The 21,585-nt window shown below is 32.7% G+C and overlaps 2 protein-coding genes across 6 annotated transcripts in view; one reads left to right on the plus strand and one right to left on the minus strand.

Annotated features, from left to right (window-relative positions):
- The window catches only part of LOC142326277 (endoplasmic reticulum lectin 1), a 50,875-nt gene extending 48,604 nt beyond the window's left edge, over window positions 1-2,271 (minus strand). For 2 of the 3 annotated variants that reach the window (XM_075368631.1, XM_075368630.1), the window contains exons 1-2: window positions 1,934-2,271; window positions 1,452-1,544 (exon numbers count right to left, since the gene is read on the minus strand). In XM_075368631.1, the coding sequence (XP_075224746.1) occupies window positions 1,452-1,544; window positions 1,934-2,089 (249 nt within the window). In that variant the 5' untranslated portion in view covers window positions 2,090-2,271. The remainder of the gene's footprint in view (window positions 1-1,451; window positions 1,545-1,933) is intronic. The other variant, XM_075368629.1, reaches the window with a different exon arrangement.
- A 4,183-nt stretch (window positions 2,272-6,454) lies between these two features.
- LOC142326278 (ketimine reductase mu-crystallin) overlaps window positions 6,455-21,585 on the plus strand; it is a 31,224-nt gene continuing 16,093 nt past the window's right edge. The window contains exons 1-3 of one of the 3 annotated variants that reach the window (XM_075368633.1): window positions 6,455-6,585; window positions 12,600-12,759; window positions 16,652-16,802. In XM_075368633.1, the coding sequence (XP_075224748.1) occupies window positions 12,605-12,759; window positions 16,652-16,802 (306 nt within the window). In that variant the 5' untranslated portion in view covers window positions 6,455-6,585; window positions 12,600-12,604. Of the gene's footprint in view, window positions 6,586-12,382; window positions 12,760-16,651; window positions 16,803-21,585 lie in introns of those variants that run through there. The other 2 variants (XM_075368634.1, XM_075368632.1) reach the window with 2 other exon arrangements.

Raw genomic sequence — 21,585 nt, forward strand, 5'->3', positions numbered from 1 at the left:
GTCCAATGCTTTAAAAGCAGGACCAACCTCAGTGGTAAGGGAGAAATCTATATCACACTCTTCAGTAACATACACAATTAATAGTGGTGCTAGTAACAGTAGTAGTATTAAAGGTGACACTCAATTAAGTGCAATTTTGGCCAGCTCATTTCAGTTTTAACTTGTTTACCTGATACATAGTACAATACTACTATGAACTAAGAGTTATACAGTGATTCTTAAACTTCATAAAATATTTATGTTTATGTGTGAGTATATTACATAAACTACAAGATTAAAGACCAGTTTAATTCTGGCCAGTATAACTATTAGCAATTATACAGTAAATTGATTTGTTCTAGTTATGAAAAAAATAATGCTTTTTCCTCCCTCAGATGCATATACTGCCAGTTAGGTAATTATTATTAACCCAATAATGAAACAAAATAGTATGCAAAATTAACTTACTTCATCATGGATTGGTAGTTTAATAACAACCTTGTCACACTATATATATATATATATACATATCAAAAGACAAAAGTCTAAAAACTGATTACACAAAGAGTACAGAATTCAGTAATGCTTCTTGCCTTATGATTATTTTTTTCTAATAGAAATTTGAAGGTTTTCCCTCATCATCAGTTAAACTTTTTCTTCCAAATCACACATTAAATATAACATAAAAATCTAACATAAATATTAAAAAATATAAACTTAAAAATTTTATTATTTTTTTATTATGTGGCTGTGGCCACACATACAGTACTGCACTATTGTACATTATGTGTGACTAGCCACATAATAAAAAAAAATTTGTAACTTTTTAATATTTATGACTACATATTTTTATGTTATAATTTTAATGGTTTGAATTTAATGGGTGGATTTGGAAGAAAAAGTTTAACTGATGATGACAGAAAACCTTGAAAGCACTATTAGAAAAAAATAATATGCATAAGGTAAGAAGTATTATCAAATTTTGTACTCTTTGTGGTAGATGGTTTTTCCGCTTTTGTCTTTGAGATATTAGTTAGTACAGTGGGAAATATGGACAAATACAATAACAAAAGAATTGTTTTTGCTAAGTTAATATATATATATATATATATATATATATATATACTTATAAATACGTTAACAAATCTGCTTTTCAAGGTAATGAATAACAACACACAACTGAGTCAAAAACAAAAATCAAAAGCTCCTAACTTCACATAATTACATTGTTTAAGATTAAGTGATAAAATAATTCTTCATTCAGGTTCATTTCATATAATTTGAAAACAAAATTCTAATTTAAATTTGCTCAAAAATTACTTCCATCTCAAAAACTCTCACTCACTCTATAAATCCTCAAACTCTCTTTTCATTCTATTCAGATTAAACATTTAACCATAATTTTTTTAAAATCACGACAAACTTTTATTTAAATTAAAAAAATTATTTGTAAAAATAAATTTATACAGTACCTTCTCTTTCTCTTGAAGATCAGGTAACAAACACTTGTATCTTTCATTATTGTGCGTTGTAACAAACATTGAATCTCCATTTTCTGGTAAATCCTATAACACAAAAAACAATAATTTTTCAATAGGATTAGTTGCACCCACATTATTGTATAATATACGTTACAGTCGGTGTTCAGCGTTAGAAAAACTAACACCTTTTAAAGACCTTTAACGTCATTTTAGAATTTTACTGTGGAAATTTGTTCTTCCAAACATTTTTTTAGAACTTTGTAATTAAATATATTTAACTAATTATGTAGCTACTTCACTGGAGTAATTTGTAGGGAAGAACAGAGAATAATTAGCTCCAAAAACATATTCTGGGTGAACTATTTTCGGATTAATTTTGAACTATGACAATAATTTCAAATATTTAAAAAATATTTTACCAAGATAACAGCGAAACTAGCATTTCAAAAAGTCAATTTAACACAATTACTTACCAACAATTCGTTACTATCCCTACCAGGCCAATTTATTTTGAACAATACAGTATCATCAAAACCCTTAAAATCTCCATGTACACACAAAATCAGCGAAATAACAGTCCACCACAGTAAGGTTAGATGTACACAATTCACTTTGGAATTCATGATCATATTAAAGAAACCAGTACTAATTATTTAACTAAAATATTTGCCACGTTCACAATATTTAACAAAAGTTACGTATTTAAAGCCGGTTGGTGCAAGAATCCAACAGTAACATTAACATCATCCATCTGTAAAACATAAGTTTCGTAAACAGCTGATAACCACACAAATAATCTACATTTTATTTAATTCAGCCAGTAGAGTACAGTCCACGAATTCTAACGCCGTGTTAAGGTACTATTATTAACATACGCAACGCGTATTTTTGCGGCAGTATTCAAACTACTTTCTTCGCTTTATAAGTTCTTTGTCAATTCCATGCATAGACAAACAAATTAATATTTGACATATGACTAATCCAATCTCACACTGATCATCTTGGAATAATTTTCATTAATTCAAATTGCACAACCATTTTTCCTAGTAAGAATCTGAATTAAAGTCAAGTCACACCTAAAATGGTCTGCCAAGAAGCTCCTTGATGACCAGTTACTAAATTAATATAAAAGTTCATAAAAAGTTATAAAAATTAAATAATAAACTTTAAATACACATTGAAAAATATTTTATTTTTTCTTCTTTACTAAACCTACCTATTTTATAAATATATATGTTTTATTTCGCACTACCAGTAATGCAAATATTTTTCCATTCATAATTTAGTTCATAAATAGCATTTTTATTTTTTCTTTGTTATTACTATTCAGGGAAGCAATTTTAGGCCTCAGATTAATAGTAGAAGGAAGATTAAAGAAAAACAAACCAACATACTTGGCGTTTATAGACCTAGAAAAGGCATTCGATAACGTAGACTGGAATAAAATGTTCAGCATTTTAAAAAAATTAGGGTTCAAATACAGAGATAGAAGAACAATTGCTAACATCTACACAGGAACCAAACAGCAACAGTAGCAATTGAAGAACATAAGAAAGAAGCCATAATAAGAAAGGGAGTCCGACAAGGATGTTCTCTATCTCCGTTACTTTTTAATCTTTACATGGAACTAGCAGTTAATGATGTTAAAGAACAATTTAGATTCGGAGTGACAGTACAAGGTGAAAAGATAAAGATGCTACGATTTGCTGATGATATAGTAATTCTAGCCGAGAATAAAAAGGATTTAGAAGAAACAATGAACGGCATAGATGAAGTCCTACGCAAGAACTATCGCATGAAAATAAACAAGAACAAAACAAAAGTAATGAAATGTAGTAGAAATAACAAAGATGGACCACTGAATGTGAAAATAGGAGGAGAAAAGATTATGGAGGTAGAAGAATTTTGTTATTTGGGAAGTAGAATTACTAAAGATGGACGAAGCAGGAGCGATATAAAATGCCGAATAGCACAAGCTAAACGAGCCTTCAGTAAGAAATATAAGTTGTTTACATCAAAAATTAATTTAAATGTCAGGAAAAGATTTTTGAAAGTGTATGTTTGGAGTGTCGCTTTATATGGAAGTGAAACTTGGACAATCGGAGTATCTGAGAAGAAAAGGTTAGAAGCTTTTGAAATGTGGTGCTATAGGAGAATGTTAAAAATCAGATGGGTGGATAAAGTGACAAATGAGGAGGTATTGCGGCAAATAGATGAAGAAAGAAGCATTTGGAAAAATATAGTTAAAAGAAGAGACAGACTTATAAGCCACATACTAAGGCATCCTGGAATAGTCGCTTTAATTTTGGAAGGACAGGTAGAAGGGAAAAATTGTGTAGGCAGGCCACGTTTGGAATATGTAAAACAAATTGTTAGGGATGTAGGATGTAGAGGGTATACTGAAATGAAACGACTAGCACTAGATAGGGAATCTTGGAGAGCTGCATCAAACCAGTCAAATGACTGAAGACAAAAAAAAAAAAAATTACTATTCAACTGGTTTTGTTTTCACTTGAGTATCTTTTTACATTTCAACAATTTTATTTACTATAGTTTAATATTTTTATAACTAGATGCACTGCAGGCCAATTACCGTATTTATTCGAGTAAGCCGAATAAGCCCCGCACCCCGATTTTCCGGAATGAAAATCTAAAACAAAAACGAGTTTATACCGGTATTTTAAAGTGCAACAGATATGATAAAAAAATACGAAAATATTCAGAAAGTAAAGCATTTAATTTGTTCATTTAAATTACAATATTAATATTACATTAATAATTAATTACCGTAAGTACTAGTTTAGTTCAGAATCAGTAGGCCAGTAAAACGAAATGAAAGTATCACGTTGAAAAGGATCATTTCAATACACTTTTTAATATGGAATTTTATTTTTAATTAATCACTGTCAATGTCTGTAGAAGAGTTACCGGTAGTCTCCACGTCGCGCTGCCAAAAGTGATCGTCTTCACTATCATCAAGTTCATTAGATATTCCGCATTTTTTTAAACTTTTCCTTATTAATTCCGTGGAAATACCTTCCTAAGTATCTTTTATCCAAAAACAAATCTGGTTAAAATCTGGCGTTTGATTCTTCCTGTAGGCGTGAGAAAGAAATTTTCATCAGCCATCCATTTATTATACAGTTGTTTTAATGCAGATTTCAACGGTTTATTAATCCAGATATCTAGTGGTTGCAATAGAGATGTCAATCCGCCTGAATTATTACTTGGTCTGACATACCCTTTTTTTAAATTCTTTCACTTTATCAGTCGTATGTCCCCAGTAACTATCCATTACTAGCATACCGGTATTTTTTTTATTAAGTAAATCTCCTGATCGCTTTTGCCATACACACCTGATCCAATCTAAACTGAAGGTTTCGTCCATCCAACCTGATTCCTGTACTCTGATAATAACCACGGTAGGAAGAGTTTTTCTTTTAAAAACTTAAGGTCATTTTGATCCATCAGAAGTAATGCAAAGCATAACACCTTTGTTTTTCATTACCACCAGTGCGAATCGTAACACTTTTTTCACCTTTATGGTTACGGTTTTGTCAAATGGCATTTCAAAATATACGGGGGTTTGATCAGCGCTTCCTATTTGAGAAGGCAAATAGCCTTTATCTTTTCTAAGATTTATTATGTATTTGTAAAAATGTAATATATTTTCTTCATAAGCGTCTGGAAGTCGTTGAGAAATGATCGTCATTCGTCTTATTGACAAATCATTTCGTGCAAAAAGTCATGTAATCCATCCACAACTTGCTTTAAAATTAACTTTATTCAACGATTTCACGAGCATATGATTGACACATTTCTGTCGTGACAGCATAACCGCATTTCCTTTTTTCCATAACAAAGTCATACAATTTTTTTCTGTCTGTGTATTTTGGTTTTAAGCCACGAAAAGCCCTTTTATTACCAGTGCCTTTCAGCAGAAGTTGTTTCTTCTTACGCCAGTCTCGAATGCAGCTTTCATCTACGTCAAATTTTCTTCCTGCCACCCGATTTCCAATTTTTTCAGCCTCTTCTATAACGCGCAGTTTTTCATTTACTGTAAAAGATCGTAGACGCTGTCCTTTTGCACTCATTTAATGCCGTTAAATCACCGTATTAAACTTTACAAGATAAACTAAACCGATAAAATGCACATAACCGTCCACACATAGAAACAGTACAATGACTATGGCGAATAGACAAAACGACGATGGGTAACTGATACTATAACTGTAGTGTCATTAGAAACGGATGCAGCCTATACAGAATGAATCAGTTTTATAAAAATACCGTAACTTCGTTCCTATCGATAATATGAACAGGATTTTATTAATTAAAGATGTATTCTGTATAAGCGGCATCCGGTATTGATAAACGAAAGCCTAATGTAACTATATTTATGTGATTGAATTTAGGTACTTCTAAGAATACGTTTACTTTACATAAATTATTCTGGCTAAAGGTTATGTTTCAAGTAAGCCCCGCACCCTTATTTTTTCTCTCAAATTCAAAGAAAAAAGTGCGGTTGGTACTCGAATAAATACGGTATATACTGCTGTCATTATTTTGTTTAATTTATACTTGCTTATTCTTTGTTGGTTAAATTGTTATCATAGTACATCATTACTTAAAAAAAATTACATCTGGTATGATGTGGCTAACACTAACAAAAAACATACCACATGCATACTGTTTTATTATTATAGAACAAAGATGTCTTGTCCTAACATTATTTCTATTCAATTTTTATCTTACTTTTTTTTTATTTCTTGAAAACTTATATATTTTTTCAATGTTTTACTGTTGTTAACTGTCAATATCCTTTTTTTGTGTGAAATTTATTCATTAAAAATGTTTAGTTTTACTTATTCAAACAGTGGCTGCATTTTTCGGAATGAGTTAAGATATTATTTAGTGTACTGCATTATTTCACAAAAGATAGGAAGTTCATTAATCTGTTACTTGACATAATCTATTCATATCTTTCTCATGACTGTAAGTACTTAAGATATAAAATGCACAGTCAGTATTACAATCTTAGAGAGAAATGATGTTATATACAGATCGAATATTTGCAGTTTGGGCAGTTTGGAATACTAATGTATAGCAATATACTTAGCTCAAGGTAATGTTAACTACTTCACTTACTAACTTCTCAACAATATCTATTTTCATGAATGATTTGTGTTTCATTTCAGTTACCTTACAGGAATAATTTATGTCTATTTTTTTGTTTTTTTTTTTTATTTTTATACCAATTTTTTATATGTTTTTAGGCTTAACTGAGAGAAGTTTAATAAACATTTTTATAGCTTGCTTACAGACAATATCAATAGCATTACTTGTAAATTGTTACTTTTACAAAACATTTTTCCAAAACTTTGTGATTATAAGGTTCAGTGTACAAACATGTTTAGTCTATTAATACTCACATAATTTTATAATGTTCCAGTTTTTTCCAGTCAGTAAGTAAAGTGATCAGCATGCTATCCTTTCACTCATGAGTCTCAAGACATTTTTTCCAGCTGTAGAATGCCATTTTTTATCTCTATAATAAAAAATATTTAATCGTAGTCAGATATCAGTTATAGTGGCTCTTATTTTTACCTTCCTGTTCTTTATAAATACAGTATTTAGATTTTACTAGTCTTGTTTACAAATATTTAAATCCAAGATTGTTGAAAGGGAAAGATAAAAATCATTTACAAGTTTTATGGATAACCAATCAAAAATTTGGATTTTGAAAAAATCAAAAAGCTTGAAACAGTAGCCTTTTTCATAGAGTGGTTTCATTTTTTAATAAAATAATTATTGAAGTCAAAATTACTTTCTTTTAAAGTGCTATTCATAGCATATGCTTATCCATATAGTATATATAGCGTATACTCATATATGCTATATGGTCCTGGACATCCAAAACAAATGAAATTTTTATTTCCTAATGTAGAAATGATTATCCCTGTTACAGCCAGTAGATCAATGAATCATCACTGATTTCAAAGCTTATTGTCTACTGCATACTTTCAGCAGATTGCTGCAAAAAATGGAAGACATTACATCTTTGTCACTTATTCAATTCTGGAAATAATATGACAGCACAAATTACACTGCAAACATAAAGGAATCAGTAGTTGAAATTAAAACGTCGACAATCAATAGGTAAGTTTAGTAAAGAAGAAAAAAAAGATATTTTTCAATGTGCATATGAAGATTATTACTTAATTTTTATAACTTTTATATTAATTTAGTAATTGGTCATCAAGAAACTACTTGGCAGACCATTTTAGGTGTGAATTTACTTTAATTCAAATTCTTACACTTTTCATAATGCTTGCAACAAGCTTTTGTAAATTTTCTTCAGAGTATCTGAAAACCCACTTTCATGTTAGTTTCCAGTTTGTCAAGTGTATGAGGATTATTCTTCAAAATTCAAATTTTTTAAATTCCTGATTATATTTAAGTGTTTGCACGATATTCATTCAATTATGACTTAAAACTGTGTCTACCAGAGATAATAATTAATCATTACTGAATTTGAATTAACTGTATTACTGATGTTCACTACTATTCATGTATACTAACAATAGAAGTATAACAAATCCTAATAATATTTGGTGAGTGGCAAGAATTTTGTACTTTGAAGTTATAAAAGTAATTGAATCATGAAATCAAATTCTAATTTCATATTTTAAGAGTGTATTAATTAATGTTAAATATAATTTAATTATCCAATTATATTTAAGACAAGTGAGAAGTAAGTGACATTTTACAGTAGTATTAAGGTGTTAATGCAGATGTGTTGTAGTGTTAATACAGTTTGTTAAGGGGAAGTGAATGTTGTCTCTTTTGTTAATTTTAATTACATATTAGCACCTTCTAATTTTGCGTGATGCTATAAGTATCCATTTTGTTTATAGATACAGTTAAGAAATGTTTGTTGAAAAAAAAATGTATATAATAATGTAAATAATATTAGTAATTAATAACAAATTATGTTTAATAATAATACGAGATTAAAGTTGTTAAACAATATATTTCACACAGTAGCAATTGAAAATTGTTTAATATTACACTTAATAAACTTCAGTAATGCAATGCAGGTCAGTTTTAGATCATACATGCCTTTACAAAATAAATATCAGTCTCTTTTTTTAAAAATATAGCTAATTTCATTTGAATGCCCACATCACTGGGACAGTTGGTTGTGCAATTTGAATTAATAAAAATTATTCCAAGATGATCAGTATGGATTGTCCAAGTATGTTTATTTATTAATTTGATTCTTTGCTTATGCTTGGGAATATAAAGTGGAAATTTTATAATACATGAAAAATGCCTTGCTTGATTAAAATTGGAACTTTTCGCATGAAAAGCTGTGATGCTACCACTTTGCCAAGGAGGTCAGTGAAACTTCCTATTAGAGACTAATTTCCATAAGATTATTGTTACAAACTTACAAATGAATTCATAATAATTATAAAACAGTCTACTACAAACTAATTAACTACACCATATTCACAATAATTAGATCAGCTTAGACAAAAAATTATTTTTCACAATATCTAACACTACATCATAATAATTTGGGTATATAAATTTAAAGAATACTTCCACTTCCATTTAAAATGAACAAAAAAGTAAAATGTAGCTTTCTTAAGCTGTCAAAGTAAGATTTATCTTAATATGACCAAACATAGGGTGCACAGGATGCTCATCATTACAAATGATTTTAATGGTCAAAAAAATTTTAAAGCCCTTCTCGCTGTTTAATGCAGTTAATGTATGCGTGTCTTATACTTTAAGACTACATTATTTTGATGGTTTAAAAATAAATATTTTTACTAAATATTTAAAAACAAATATTTTTACTTCCTTGTATGAAGTAAAGGAAATATTGTGATTGCAAAAAATTTTGGTTTCCAGATTTTAACAGAAATATCCATTTTGACCATCCCTGAAACCATTTTGACTAGTTTCGATGTGATGTCTGTATGTATGTGTGTATCTCACGATTAGTCGTAGGATGTTGAAATTTTGTATTTAGGACTGTTATATAACATCTAGTTGTGCACCTCCCCTTTTGATTACAATCGACTGAACCAAGAGTGTTCAAAATCCAAAAGAATTTGGATTTTGGACTTTTTCTTAACTGCAATAATAAGCCCTCACTGAGAGCTTTTGAATGATATATCAAAAGTGGTACTTATTTTCATTGGTTCCAGAGTCATAGCCAAATAAAGTTTAATTAATGAATTATTTGGATTTTAGGGGAAGGGATATCGGTTCAAATTAGACTTCATCTCTTTTTTTTTAATTTAAATAAATTGATTTATTAATAATTGTTAACCTCTCATTGTAAAAAAAAGTTTTATAATGAATAATAATTCAATACTAAAAAAATTAAAAAAAGTATCAGAAGTTTTTAATGATTTTATGTACTTTTCATTTAAAAAAAAATGTGAAAATTAATTTAATAAGCTTACAAGGAAGTCATGCGTTGTCCACATCAGATTTGTTTTTTTACATTTTAAATAAGTATTTTTTAAATAAATAATATTTTAGTTTTACAAAACTTGCACAATTATGTTTGATACATGAATTGAACCATAAACATATAAATCCAAAACATCACACATTTCTAGAATAGTAGACATACATTTTCGCTTTTTTATTTTAAATTCTATTAATATAAACCACCTAGTACAGAATATTGATGTAAGATTGTTTCTCTCCACTCTGTCCTTTGACACATGACAATGCTCTCTTTTTCATCAGAACCCAGTGCCGCATTCAGTATTAATAGAATTAAAAATACAATTTGACAGTTCAGAGAAATAATATGAATTTTAAAAAGATAATTTTAATAAAATAGTTTTTGTTTTTGTGCTGTGTACTTTTTAAACGTGTTTTATTTTAATTTCTTCTTCATCTTCTTATACATAAGAATTAGGTTTAAGCCTGTTCCAAACTCAAAATGATTTATTGTCATATTTTAGTTTTCCAATGTGTCTCCTTCCTGTGGCTGATAATTTTATAATTATATAGGAATCCTATTATCAGATATATTCTCTCCAGGTGTTGCTTCCATCAAGTGCGATAATCTGTCATTTTTTCATTCAAGCTATAAATATCCAATTCAGTTCTTATTTCTTCATTCCATACCTAATGTAATCGTGTGACACCCTTCAGCCTCCTTAGAAATCTCATTTTTGCTGCCAGTATCTTACTTTCTTGTCTTTTTGTGGTAACTCATGACCTGCTTCCGTAAAGAACTGGGATGGCCGTAATCTTATAAAATTTCAAATCTATCTCTTTCCTAGCTCTGTTATTCAACATCCTGCATATGGTACACACACGGCTTGTAATTTATTTATTTTCTTCTCTATCAAATTCCGTATCAAACCTGATATCACATTGCATGACACTTGTTCAAGTACTACGTTGTCCAGTACTATCTTTGAACAAATCGAACACTTACCCCTGGATTACAATTCTTTTTGTTTTGATAATAGAAATTGTAAGATTATATGTATTGCATAATTTATTCAGCATATAAACATACCTCTGTAGATCCATCTTCAGCTTCTTGTATTATCCATATACCACCTGCAAACAGTAAACCATTCAGGCTGTTGTCCTTACGTAATACTATACCAGAACTAACAATGTATTTCCATTTCTTGATCTATCTGTACATTTCTTGATCACTTATATATATGATAAATAAAGTAGGTGATAAACTGTACCTTTGTACAGTTTTGTTTTCTCTGATTAACAATTACACTAACTAAATGATTTGCGCCAGTACTGATCACAGACTGTGTGTTTTGATACATACTTCTAACTACTTTGATTAAATGAGACAGGTATTTGCTGTCCTGCAAAATTTGCCAGAGAATGAAGTGATCAACTTTATCAAAAGCCTTTTTCAAATCAATAAAGGCCAAGTGTATGTTTAGATTATATTCACATCTTTTTTAGTAATTTTTTTACAATAAAAATGTTATTGGTTATTGGTCCAATCCTGAAGCCATTTCTTCACACAGAAATTACTTCTACAATAGTTTAACTCAACTGTTAAATTTTGTTCCTAAGAAGATGGGTTGTTATATATTTCACATCCTCTGTGTATCCTAATGTCTTGAATCTGCCTCTTTATCTTGTTCATTAACCAGTGCATAATCTATTAGAGATCTTACCTTTTTTGCACTCCAAGAAAATTTGCGAATGTCTTTCTTTCTGAAAAAAGTGTCGGTATAATTGAAATTATTAAATGACACAAACTGGTGTAACTCTTGAACTTTCAAGTTTACCACATTTCACCAAATATGTCTTTTATTCCCAGTATTACCAAAATATTAAAACCTAGAAAATACAATTACCAACTCTAGCTTAAGTCTCCTCAAATTTACACATGATCTGTTTAAATTTATTCTAATCTTCTTAGATTACTTCATGTCTGCAATGAAAGATTAAATTGTCACTTAGACTGAATCTAAATGGTTAACAGGAGATGGGTGAAAAATTTATTGCAGGGTTTGATCCATAATGATAAACAGTAGAATTTAAAAATATTAAAATACGATACATCGTAAAAGCATGCATTGACGCATTCTATCAACACAGTACAGTACTACCCCCACCTAGCCTAGTAGTTCTCTAAGCAGTACAATATTTTAATTTTGAAGTGCAAGGTTCGAAAACTTTAAATAAAGATATTTAACGCTAAAATTCGTCAAATAAAACTGTTATCATATTTAAAAAATCTTTAAATAGTTTATTAGTGACTAACTTGCAAGTTAGTACTTTCATTTATTTTTGGATATCTGTTACATTTTTTACTTGAATTTTTATTAAATTTACCTTAATGAAAACACATCAGTCCATTGTAGTTCGTCAGAATGCCACTAACAAATGTCGTTTAGTTATAAAACTACAATCGCTGTCTGTTAAATCTATATGTGCGCCGGTAATCTAAACGAGAGGAGTGAACCAAAAAGTTATAAAAAATATACGATATTATTTTAAAACAAAAAATATTTGCAATAAGTGTAAGTTAACGGTAACGTTAACTTTGCAGAATGGATTACTTTAAAGTTGGAACATTTGCGATATTATTACACTATTACTTTTTTACAGTTACCATGTGCTCTCCACTTTACATAACTGATGATCAAGTTAAAAAGTTGCTGGATTGGAATACAGTGATTACAGCAGTAGAGGATGCATTCCGTGATGTTTCAACAGATAGTGTCATTCAACCACCTCGCCTACTAATGCAAATACCTCCAAAAAATGGGTAAAATTATTCTTTATTTAAAATAAGAATGTATCCATTTACATAAAATTATTCTTTTGAATGTTTTAAAATATTTTTATGCTTACCTTTATTATTATATATAAGTATACTATATTTTTAATAACACGAGTAGTATATTAATAATAAATTCTATTACATAATTTCTTAATTTAAAGTCCAGCATTAATTTTATGTATGTTCCTTTCGTCTGTTAACGCCAACGAATTCTTAACAATTTGATGCAAAAATATAATCATTTTTTAAAAATATTTATCAACAGTAATTAAAATCAACGTGAACTTACAAAATTTAAGTTAAGATCACGAAGCTAAGTTTTGTTTCTATCACGAAGTTTATTCGTCTTCGCAGAATATACAACATTACCGTCTGTCTAATTCGTAACAAATTGCGGATTTTCTGGTTAGGCTTTCCATTAATTGTAGATCATTCACTTCGGTACATTAAAGAAATAACATATTCACAATAAGCCGTAGGGCTGTTTATCAATATAAATAAATATTTTTTTGAATTAAGGTCCGTTGACAACCGCGTTCCTTCTTCAAGTTGATAATATAGGGATAGTTACCTCTCTGAATGCCCGGTCAGAAAATGTTATTAATTAGAATCCAGTAACAGAGCGTTGACGGGAGAATGTAACCTACTTTGATAGCTAAGGTTTTGCGTTGTTTACTACAACTCAACTATGAACTTGTTTATAAGTTGTCGTTAGTAGGATAAACTTGACTTTGAACTACACAAAACGTCTTTCATATTCATAGGCACTGATATTGCGAAATAATACTTTAGTGTATACTTTTACCTCAATATTTATTTTCCTTAATAATCTATTTAAATTTTTCTTTGTTTCTTAAAATATTAAGATATTATGAATTTACTTATATGCATTCAGTAACTATTTTATAAGTAAAATGTAATTGAATCTATTTTCTGATGTTATATTAATTATTATTTATGAAGAAATAATTATGGTTTAAGTAATGATTATGCAGAGCTTTGAATTTGTGACCATTTTTTCCTGTTTTTTGGTTGCACAGTTGAGATCTATTAATGAACACAAGAATATATTCATCAAGAGAATAGTAAAGTAAGTTCCTTCTTCTGAATACACCAACTACACACAATATAAAACTAATTTCCATACCAAGGAGCAACCCAGGCTGATGGTCAAATCTGCATTAGGTGGGCTGGGGTTGTTGACCAAAAATAGATGAAATTTCAGTACACACACACACACATGTGCATGTGCGCTAATGTGTGTTTATATATATATATATATTAAACATTCCATCACGTAATTGTCTACTCAGATTCCATGAGTGCCTTGCAAGCCATTAGTGATATTTACTCCAGACACCTTGTTGTCTGTAATGACTTAACGCAATACAACTGTGAGCTTCTGCTGGATCCCCAGCCACATTGATCGTGCGGCAAAAAAGGCTTGTTTGTACATAGCCTCCTTTCACTAATCGTGCTGTTTCGAATGTTTTTGTCAGTTTTTTGAAGAATGCGGTTCGTGATGAGTGGCAGAGTGAATGGAATGCTACAATCAATAATAGACTTCGATCAGTTAAGGACACTGTGTCACCCAGGAGCTCTTCATGTAGGAATAACCACCATGAGGAGGTTATTATTTACCATTTGTGAATAGGGCTTACTCATGGATATCTGATTCAGAGTGATTCACCATTTGTGTTCACTGCAACTGCCAACTGACAGTACACCACATACTTGTGAATTGTGTTTGTTATGTGGAGGCATTGTGTCAAAAGTTTAAACTAGGCACTAACATATGAAGTATCTTAGGCAACAATGTATCGATTTTGTTTAATGCTGTAAGATTTCTTAAGGCTGTACATCTGGATTCAGAAATTTTATTAATAATACAATAAGTTTTTATCATAATTTACTATAGTAATTTTGTGTCTGGGCACTGATAACAACAGCTTTGTCAGCTGTCACTATGTGCCAGGAAAATAAAAGAAAAAAAAAATTAGAATCAAATTGATTTAATTAAAAATATTTGCTCTTTTTAATAGCACCTGATGCCATAAATTTGTACGACAATAAAACTTAATAAATTAAGTTGTATGAAAAAGTAGTATGTTTTTATAATAGCTTTCACAGCAATTATTTATAATAGCTTTCACGTGAAAGCTATTTGTTTATAATAATAACAAATCACTTAGAAAAACACACAAAATTAAAGTAAAATATCTTGAACTAATATAAATATTAATTAAAATAAATTATCTTTCACAACACAAATACAACAAACTAACTTTTAAAATATGAGGAAAACCCATTTCTAATATTTTTATCTAAGTGGACTCATTAGAAGTATTTTATTCAAATTAATCCACACAGTACAAGTTCAACTTTGTCTCACAAATACTGCATTTGCTAATGCACATATCTTTATCAGATGAATACAGCTACATTGAAGAACTCAACAAAATAAGATATGAAGAAAGTGTTCGCCACTCACATTTATAGACATGTAAAGTAAAGAACAAATTCATAAAACATGAGTAACAACAGAAGATGCATGTGCTAACATACATTAAACAACAATCACATAAATTTATAACACTTTCAGAAAAGGAGGTTGCTGTGCAGCTTTCAAAACCACGAATAAAATGTTTAGATTCATTCAGCAAACTAACAAAATACATGTTGACAATTACAACAATCCAGGAGTGTAGAAATTAAACTGCACTAAATGACAGATCAGGTAAAATCAATCTACATTTACATGTAGATAAAAAGAACAGATACAAACACTAACATAATAATTGAATCAACCTTTATAAATTATCTCAAACAAAAGGGCTGCAGCACGAACATAGAGATATTAATTACAACAGTCGTAGAAACACTAAATTTGATTAAAGCAATGTATTAAATGAAGACCTATAAGATATATGCCATTAAAAACAATATCACTAAGAGCTAAATACCTTTTAAAAAATGTATAGGAAATATAATTCTACGTATTTTGAAAACGAGGTATTTAAAAAGTACATACTTAATGAATATAAATATATTTGTTTTATTTGTTTAATTCAGATTATTTACAACAACAAAAAAATTGTAAAAAAATATTTAATAAAGCATTCATTCATTACCTTACTATTGCACAAAAATTCCTTTCTAGCGTAAAAATTAACCTATATATAAATGTTTACTTTTTGTGACATTTCTTTAAAAATCTTTTAATTTAATTTTAAATATCTATATGAAAAATTATTTATATGGTAGGTATTTTATTTAAAATTACAATAGAAATATAATATGTAAATATAATATGTAATATAATATGTAAAGTTCATTCGTGTAGATTTCTGTGCCAATTCAAAAACAGATATACAAGAAATTTACTGCACATGGAACATTAAATTCCAGATCAAAATGGCAGAGGGTACATTCAAAAGTGTAATTAAGGAAGGTATTTTAAGAAAATATTTGCAAGCAATAGGATTCATCTTGAGTTTGGTCATTGTGTACATGTCTTGACTGAACAGTGCACTTGTACAATTTACATTAAGGTGATACATACTTATTCTGTAATTTTAGAATATTTTGTTCACACTAAAAATAATTTTGTTTACATGAGAATTTTGAATATTACAAACCATTTTAGTTTAGTTCATATGCCTTTTATTAATAGAACTCTAACATGGCAGTTTTTGAAAACAATTTTGAACACAAGTTACATGAGCTTTTTTTAATTAGTTCATCATCAGAATGTGCATTTTTCTTGTCCATATTATTAATAATAAGTTGGGTATATTATTTAATATTTTTAATCTAATGTACAAAAACATAGAAAAAGTTCTTTTTTATTTTTGGAACTTATTATTGTTTATTTCAGAGTTTTCTTAGCGTTACCTGCATTCAGCCAAACAAAAGACGCTCTAGCATGCAAATTGGTAACATCATTTGAAAATAACCCACTAAAAGGACTTCCAACAGTATTGGGTATAATTTTATACTTTGATCCAGATACAGGAAAAATTAAAGCGGTTTGTACTATTCATCTATTTTCATATTTTTTGAAGCAAACATCATCAAATTTATTTGAAATTGAATTTTCATCACCTTCTCTGTCTTCCTATGAGAAATTTTAAAAGCTTTTTCACTATGACATATGAGAATTCATTTTAACTGATTTTATTTAAATGTGTCAAATGTGTGGGTATGTATTTATATATATATAAATGTGTTGTGTGTGTGTGTGTGTGTCTTTGTGTGTTCACACCCATTTATGAATTAGATTTATTCAATATTCTTAATTTATATTTTAAACAACAGTAAACTGGTTTTCTATTGGATTCCAAGCAACATTCTATTCAAACAAAACAAGTAATCCAGCTTACTGTAACAGAAATAAATTTGAATTATTGTATAGGTATTGAGCAGTTTGGTACTACCAAGGTTAACCTCAATGAAATCCTCAAGGTTATGTAGCTTTCCCTCTTCCTAGTATAATTTAAAATTGGTTATGCCAGCAAGAGACAAAATATTAATTTAATTTTTGAATATTTTTTGTTATTATTTTCTAATTACAGATATCTCTTTAGTTTGTGATAAGAAAAAGCCAGCAATGAACTGTATTACTTTCCTGGCTTCAACGGTCAAGTTAAGCAATTTATTTTTGAAAAAAGCTTTCTTTTGATTTTTCAAAAAATACTTAGCCTTTTAAAAAATTTAGTGGCTTATGCATTAGGGAACTTTTTTTAATGATTAAATATTCACAAAATTGATTTTAAACTTACTAAAATCAAAATACTTTTCCGTCTAGATAGTGCTGTAGTAGAGCTACAGCTCTACAAGGTAAAGTATTGAAATCGGTACAATTTAGGCATATGCAGTTTTCTCCGGATCTTGATGTTTAGACACCTAAGGAACCCAAAAAAACCAGTTGGAAATTTTTTGGATGTTAACGCTTATATATATATGAGGTGTGTTCATAGAGTAACAAGAATTTTTGTTTTTTAAAAAGAATTTTATTTATTCGCCTACATTAATGTTATCCCCTTCAAAATAGTCATCATTAGATATTATACACTTATGCCAGCACTTTCTCCAATCCCTGAAACACTTCTGGAACTCAATCTTTGGAATAGAGTTTAGCTCTTTCAGCTATTCGTTTTTAATCTCATCTATACTTGTAAACGACGGCCCTTTAAGGTTCTCTTTATTTTTGGGAATAGAAAAAAGTCACACGGGGCCATGTGTAGCGAATATGGCGAGTGGGGTATCATTATATGAGACGGTCCGGCACCAAGACAAGTGCAATAACCTGTGACCAACACCAGGACGGTGGTGCTCAACCAGCCAGGAGTCTCTTACGCGAGCCTCTTAAAGACTGTCAAAAACTCGGTTGTTATCGAAATGGCTGCGAACATTTTGTCCGTAAGATTAGGCCGTGGAGATAATATCGAGGTGAAGGTCAGAGAGGGATCAAAGGCTGTTCAAAACATCAGGCAGAGGGTGACAGCGGCGGAACCGAGAGGGTGTGTGGCTGAACGAGACTGGCAGAATAGAATGACAATAGTGCATGTCGACGACCTGGACAGCGAAGCTACCAAGGAGGAAATTCTGCGGGCTATCGTGGGGATAGTTGGGGAGCAAACCCAGGTACGGGTGCCAGGTACGCAGCCGCGCAGAATGCGATAGTGGTCTTGCCGCAGAGATAAGGCAGCCGGACACCACCTGCCACATATGCTGGGGTAGCGGTCACGTTGCCTCGGCATGCACTGGGCCGGACCGTAGTTGGTGCTGCTATAACTGTGGCGAATCGGAACACAGGAGGGCGACCTGTAAGGCTGAATCGAAATGCCTCAACTGCAACAAACCTGGACATCGGACCGGAGGATGAGAATGTACCACTCGGAAATGAAATGCCTCCTCCTGAATACCAACAGGAGTGTAACCGCCCATGAACTATGGACGGCGGCACAGACTATTGATGTAGACCTTATCATTGTCACTGAGCCTAATCCTAGGGTATTGGCTGCTGGCGGCTGGTACGAGGACGAGAGAGGAGATGCGGCAATCAAGGACGTTGCTAAACGTCAAGCCGTCTTGAGGTCGGAGCAAGGGAACGGCTTTGTCACCGTGGAGTTCACGAGCTTTGTTATTGTGGTGGCGTACATATCCCCAAATTGCACCCAGGACCACTTCCTGGAGGTTCTTCGGGGCTTGGAGCGCTGCATCCTGACTATCAGGAAACCGGTTGTCGTGGCAGGGGATCTGAACTCTGAATGCGTGGAGTTAGGGGGATTCAGATCCACTGCCAGGGGTTATGTGCTAGCGGACATGTTTGCATCTTTGGGATTAGTGACAATGAACGAGCCAGGGGTCCCTACATTTGAGGGGAGAGGTAATTGGTCTGTTATAGACCCATTACGGCTGTAACAGGCAACGCTGTCTCCAGAATCGTGAATTGGAAGGTGCTTGATGATGAGCTGGAAAGTGACCACCGAGCCATAGCCTTTTGATATACTGTTGGGTATAATAGGGGACATTCACATACCCAAAAGGTGGAAATCCTCGGAAAGGCAGGTGGTCAGGATAGTAGATGCCACGGCGAAAGATGTGGCCCTGCAAGGGGATCCGAGTTCGTATAAGATGGAAGAATTCCTGAAAGTCATGTATCGCATGGAAGCAGATGCGATGCCCACGAAGAGACGGCCAGTATACTGGTGGAATGATGGATTGCTGCAATGAAAACGGAAGCCTGTCGAGCTCGGAGGACGCTTTTATAGAATCTGATATACGACGGCCTCCTGAGGATGGAACTCCCGGAGGGAGCAGAGGTGGTCGCGTATGCCGATGACCTGGCTTTGTTGGTTGACGGTGGCTCAGAAGGGGATGTGGAAGACATTGCCAATGTCGCAGTAGCAAGGATTAGTGGCTGGATGCGGGAGAAGGAAGTGAAGCTTGCTCCCACCAAAACGGCAGCGGTCGTCATTGTAGGTAGACGACGGTTGAAGCCTTTGCGAATAGACGTCGACGGAGTTAGGGTGATGGAACAGCGCTGAGCAAAGTACCTTGGTGTGTGGATTGACTGGTTGGGGCTATTGGGGCTAACAAGTGTGAGCAGGTGATCGCGTCATTGGGAAGCATGATGACGACGCAAAAATGACCGAAGGCGAGCAAACGAAAGATGATCATGACGGTCGCGTTATCTTCTTTAATGTACGCGGTCCCAGTTTGGATTGAGGCATTGAACAGGAAGCGGAATGTAAAATGGCTGTCCTCCTTGCAACGGAGAGCGGCAATCAAGGTGACCGCTGCACATAGAACGGTATCGGGAGTAGCGCTCGAGGTCATTGCGGGGATTCCCCCGGTTAAACTTCGTGCTGAAGAACTCATTAAGTTGAGATGCAGGAGGGAACACCTAGAGAAAATGCACGCAGACTACTGGAAGAGGAGTGGCAGAGGATTTGGGATGCCTCTGATAAGGGTGCGTGGACCCGCCGTGTAATACCACGCATCGCCCCGTGGTTACGGAGGAAGCACGGAGAGGTGACGTACTGTGTTACACAATTCCTCACGGGTCACGAGAAGTTCGGCACGTATCTTTACAAAGTTAGGCGACGGGACTAACCACACTGTGCATACTGTAGCTCACTGGACACCCAGGCACACACTTTTTTTTTAATGTACCAGATGGGCGGCTGTCAGGCCTGGAGTTGCTGACGCCGGACAAGGCAATAGAGCACATGCTACAGGGGCGGCTGCAATGGGAAAAAGTATCTAACCTTGTCACAGGCATCCTGAAAACCAAGATGAAGGAGTATGCTGAATAGGGTCTGGAATGACAAGACTGGCGACGTTACTCACAACGTTCGTTATTTGACGAGTGGTCTACAGTATAGGATTAGATGTTTTTCTATGGTTACCTTACTTTTGTTTTTATAATGTATTTTATTGTGTGTGAAAGGAAACCTTGGGCTGGTTGCCCCGGTTTTTGGACAACGAAACGTGTGATCATGTAGGGCCAGGGGGCAGCCCTGTTGCTGAGGGCGTCTTGGTTTTAACCACACGCAAGAGTGGATAAAGTTGGGGCGTTCGATGAAGTATTAGGGACCTCAAGGTATGCGAAGAGGGCGCGTTGGACGGGAGGCTATACATGGGGAGCATACCCGGACCTTGTGTAGTCGAAGGACAGTAAGGTCCGGCGGAGGAATTTTTGGGCCCTCCAGAAGAGGAACATTCAGAACATTCCAGTGATGAAGGGAGACCCCGATGGGAGGGCCTGCAAGTGCCCCAAGTTAGGGTGGGTTTTAGTCACCGCCACGACTCATAGGTGTGGCTGAGATAACGTCTTCCAGGCGAATGTCAGCCACCTCGTGTGAGTATAAAAAACAAAAAAAAAATAGGGGTAACATTACAGTGTTGTATTTGGCTAAAAATTGACGAACAAGCAATGAAGTATGTGCAGACGCATTATCGTAGTGCAAAAGTCATGAATTGTTTCACCACAAACCCGGGCGTTTTTTCGAATTGCTTCACGCAAACGGCGTTGAACTTGTACGTAACACTCCTTATTGACTGTTTGACCTTGCGGCAAGAACTCATGATACACTATGCCGTTAAAATCGAACAACACGGTGAGCATAACCTTCACATTAGATCGTTCTTGCCGAGCTTTTTTCGGTCTTGGTGATCGAGAATATCTCCACTGGAATGATTAAGCCCTAGTTTCGACATCATATCCGTAAACCCATGTTTCATCACATGTTATGACACGTTCCAGTACTTCTGCATCGTTGTTGACTTCATTCAGCGACTCCT

This window comes from Lycorma delicatula, chromosome 6 (assembly GCF_047948215.1).
Source record: "Lycorma delicatula isolate Av1 chromosome 6, ASM4794821v1, whole genome shotgun sequence".
Taxonomy (NCBI): Eukaryota; Metazoa; Arthropoda; class Insecta; order Hemiptera; family Fulgoridae; genus Lycorma; species Lycorma delicatula.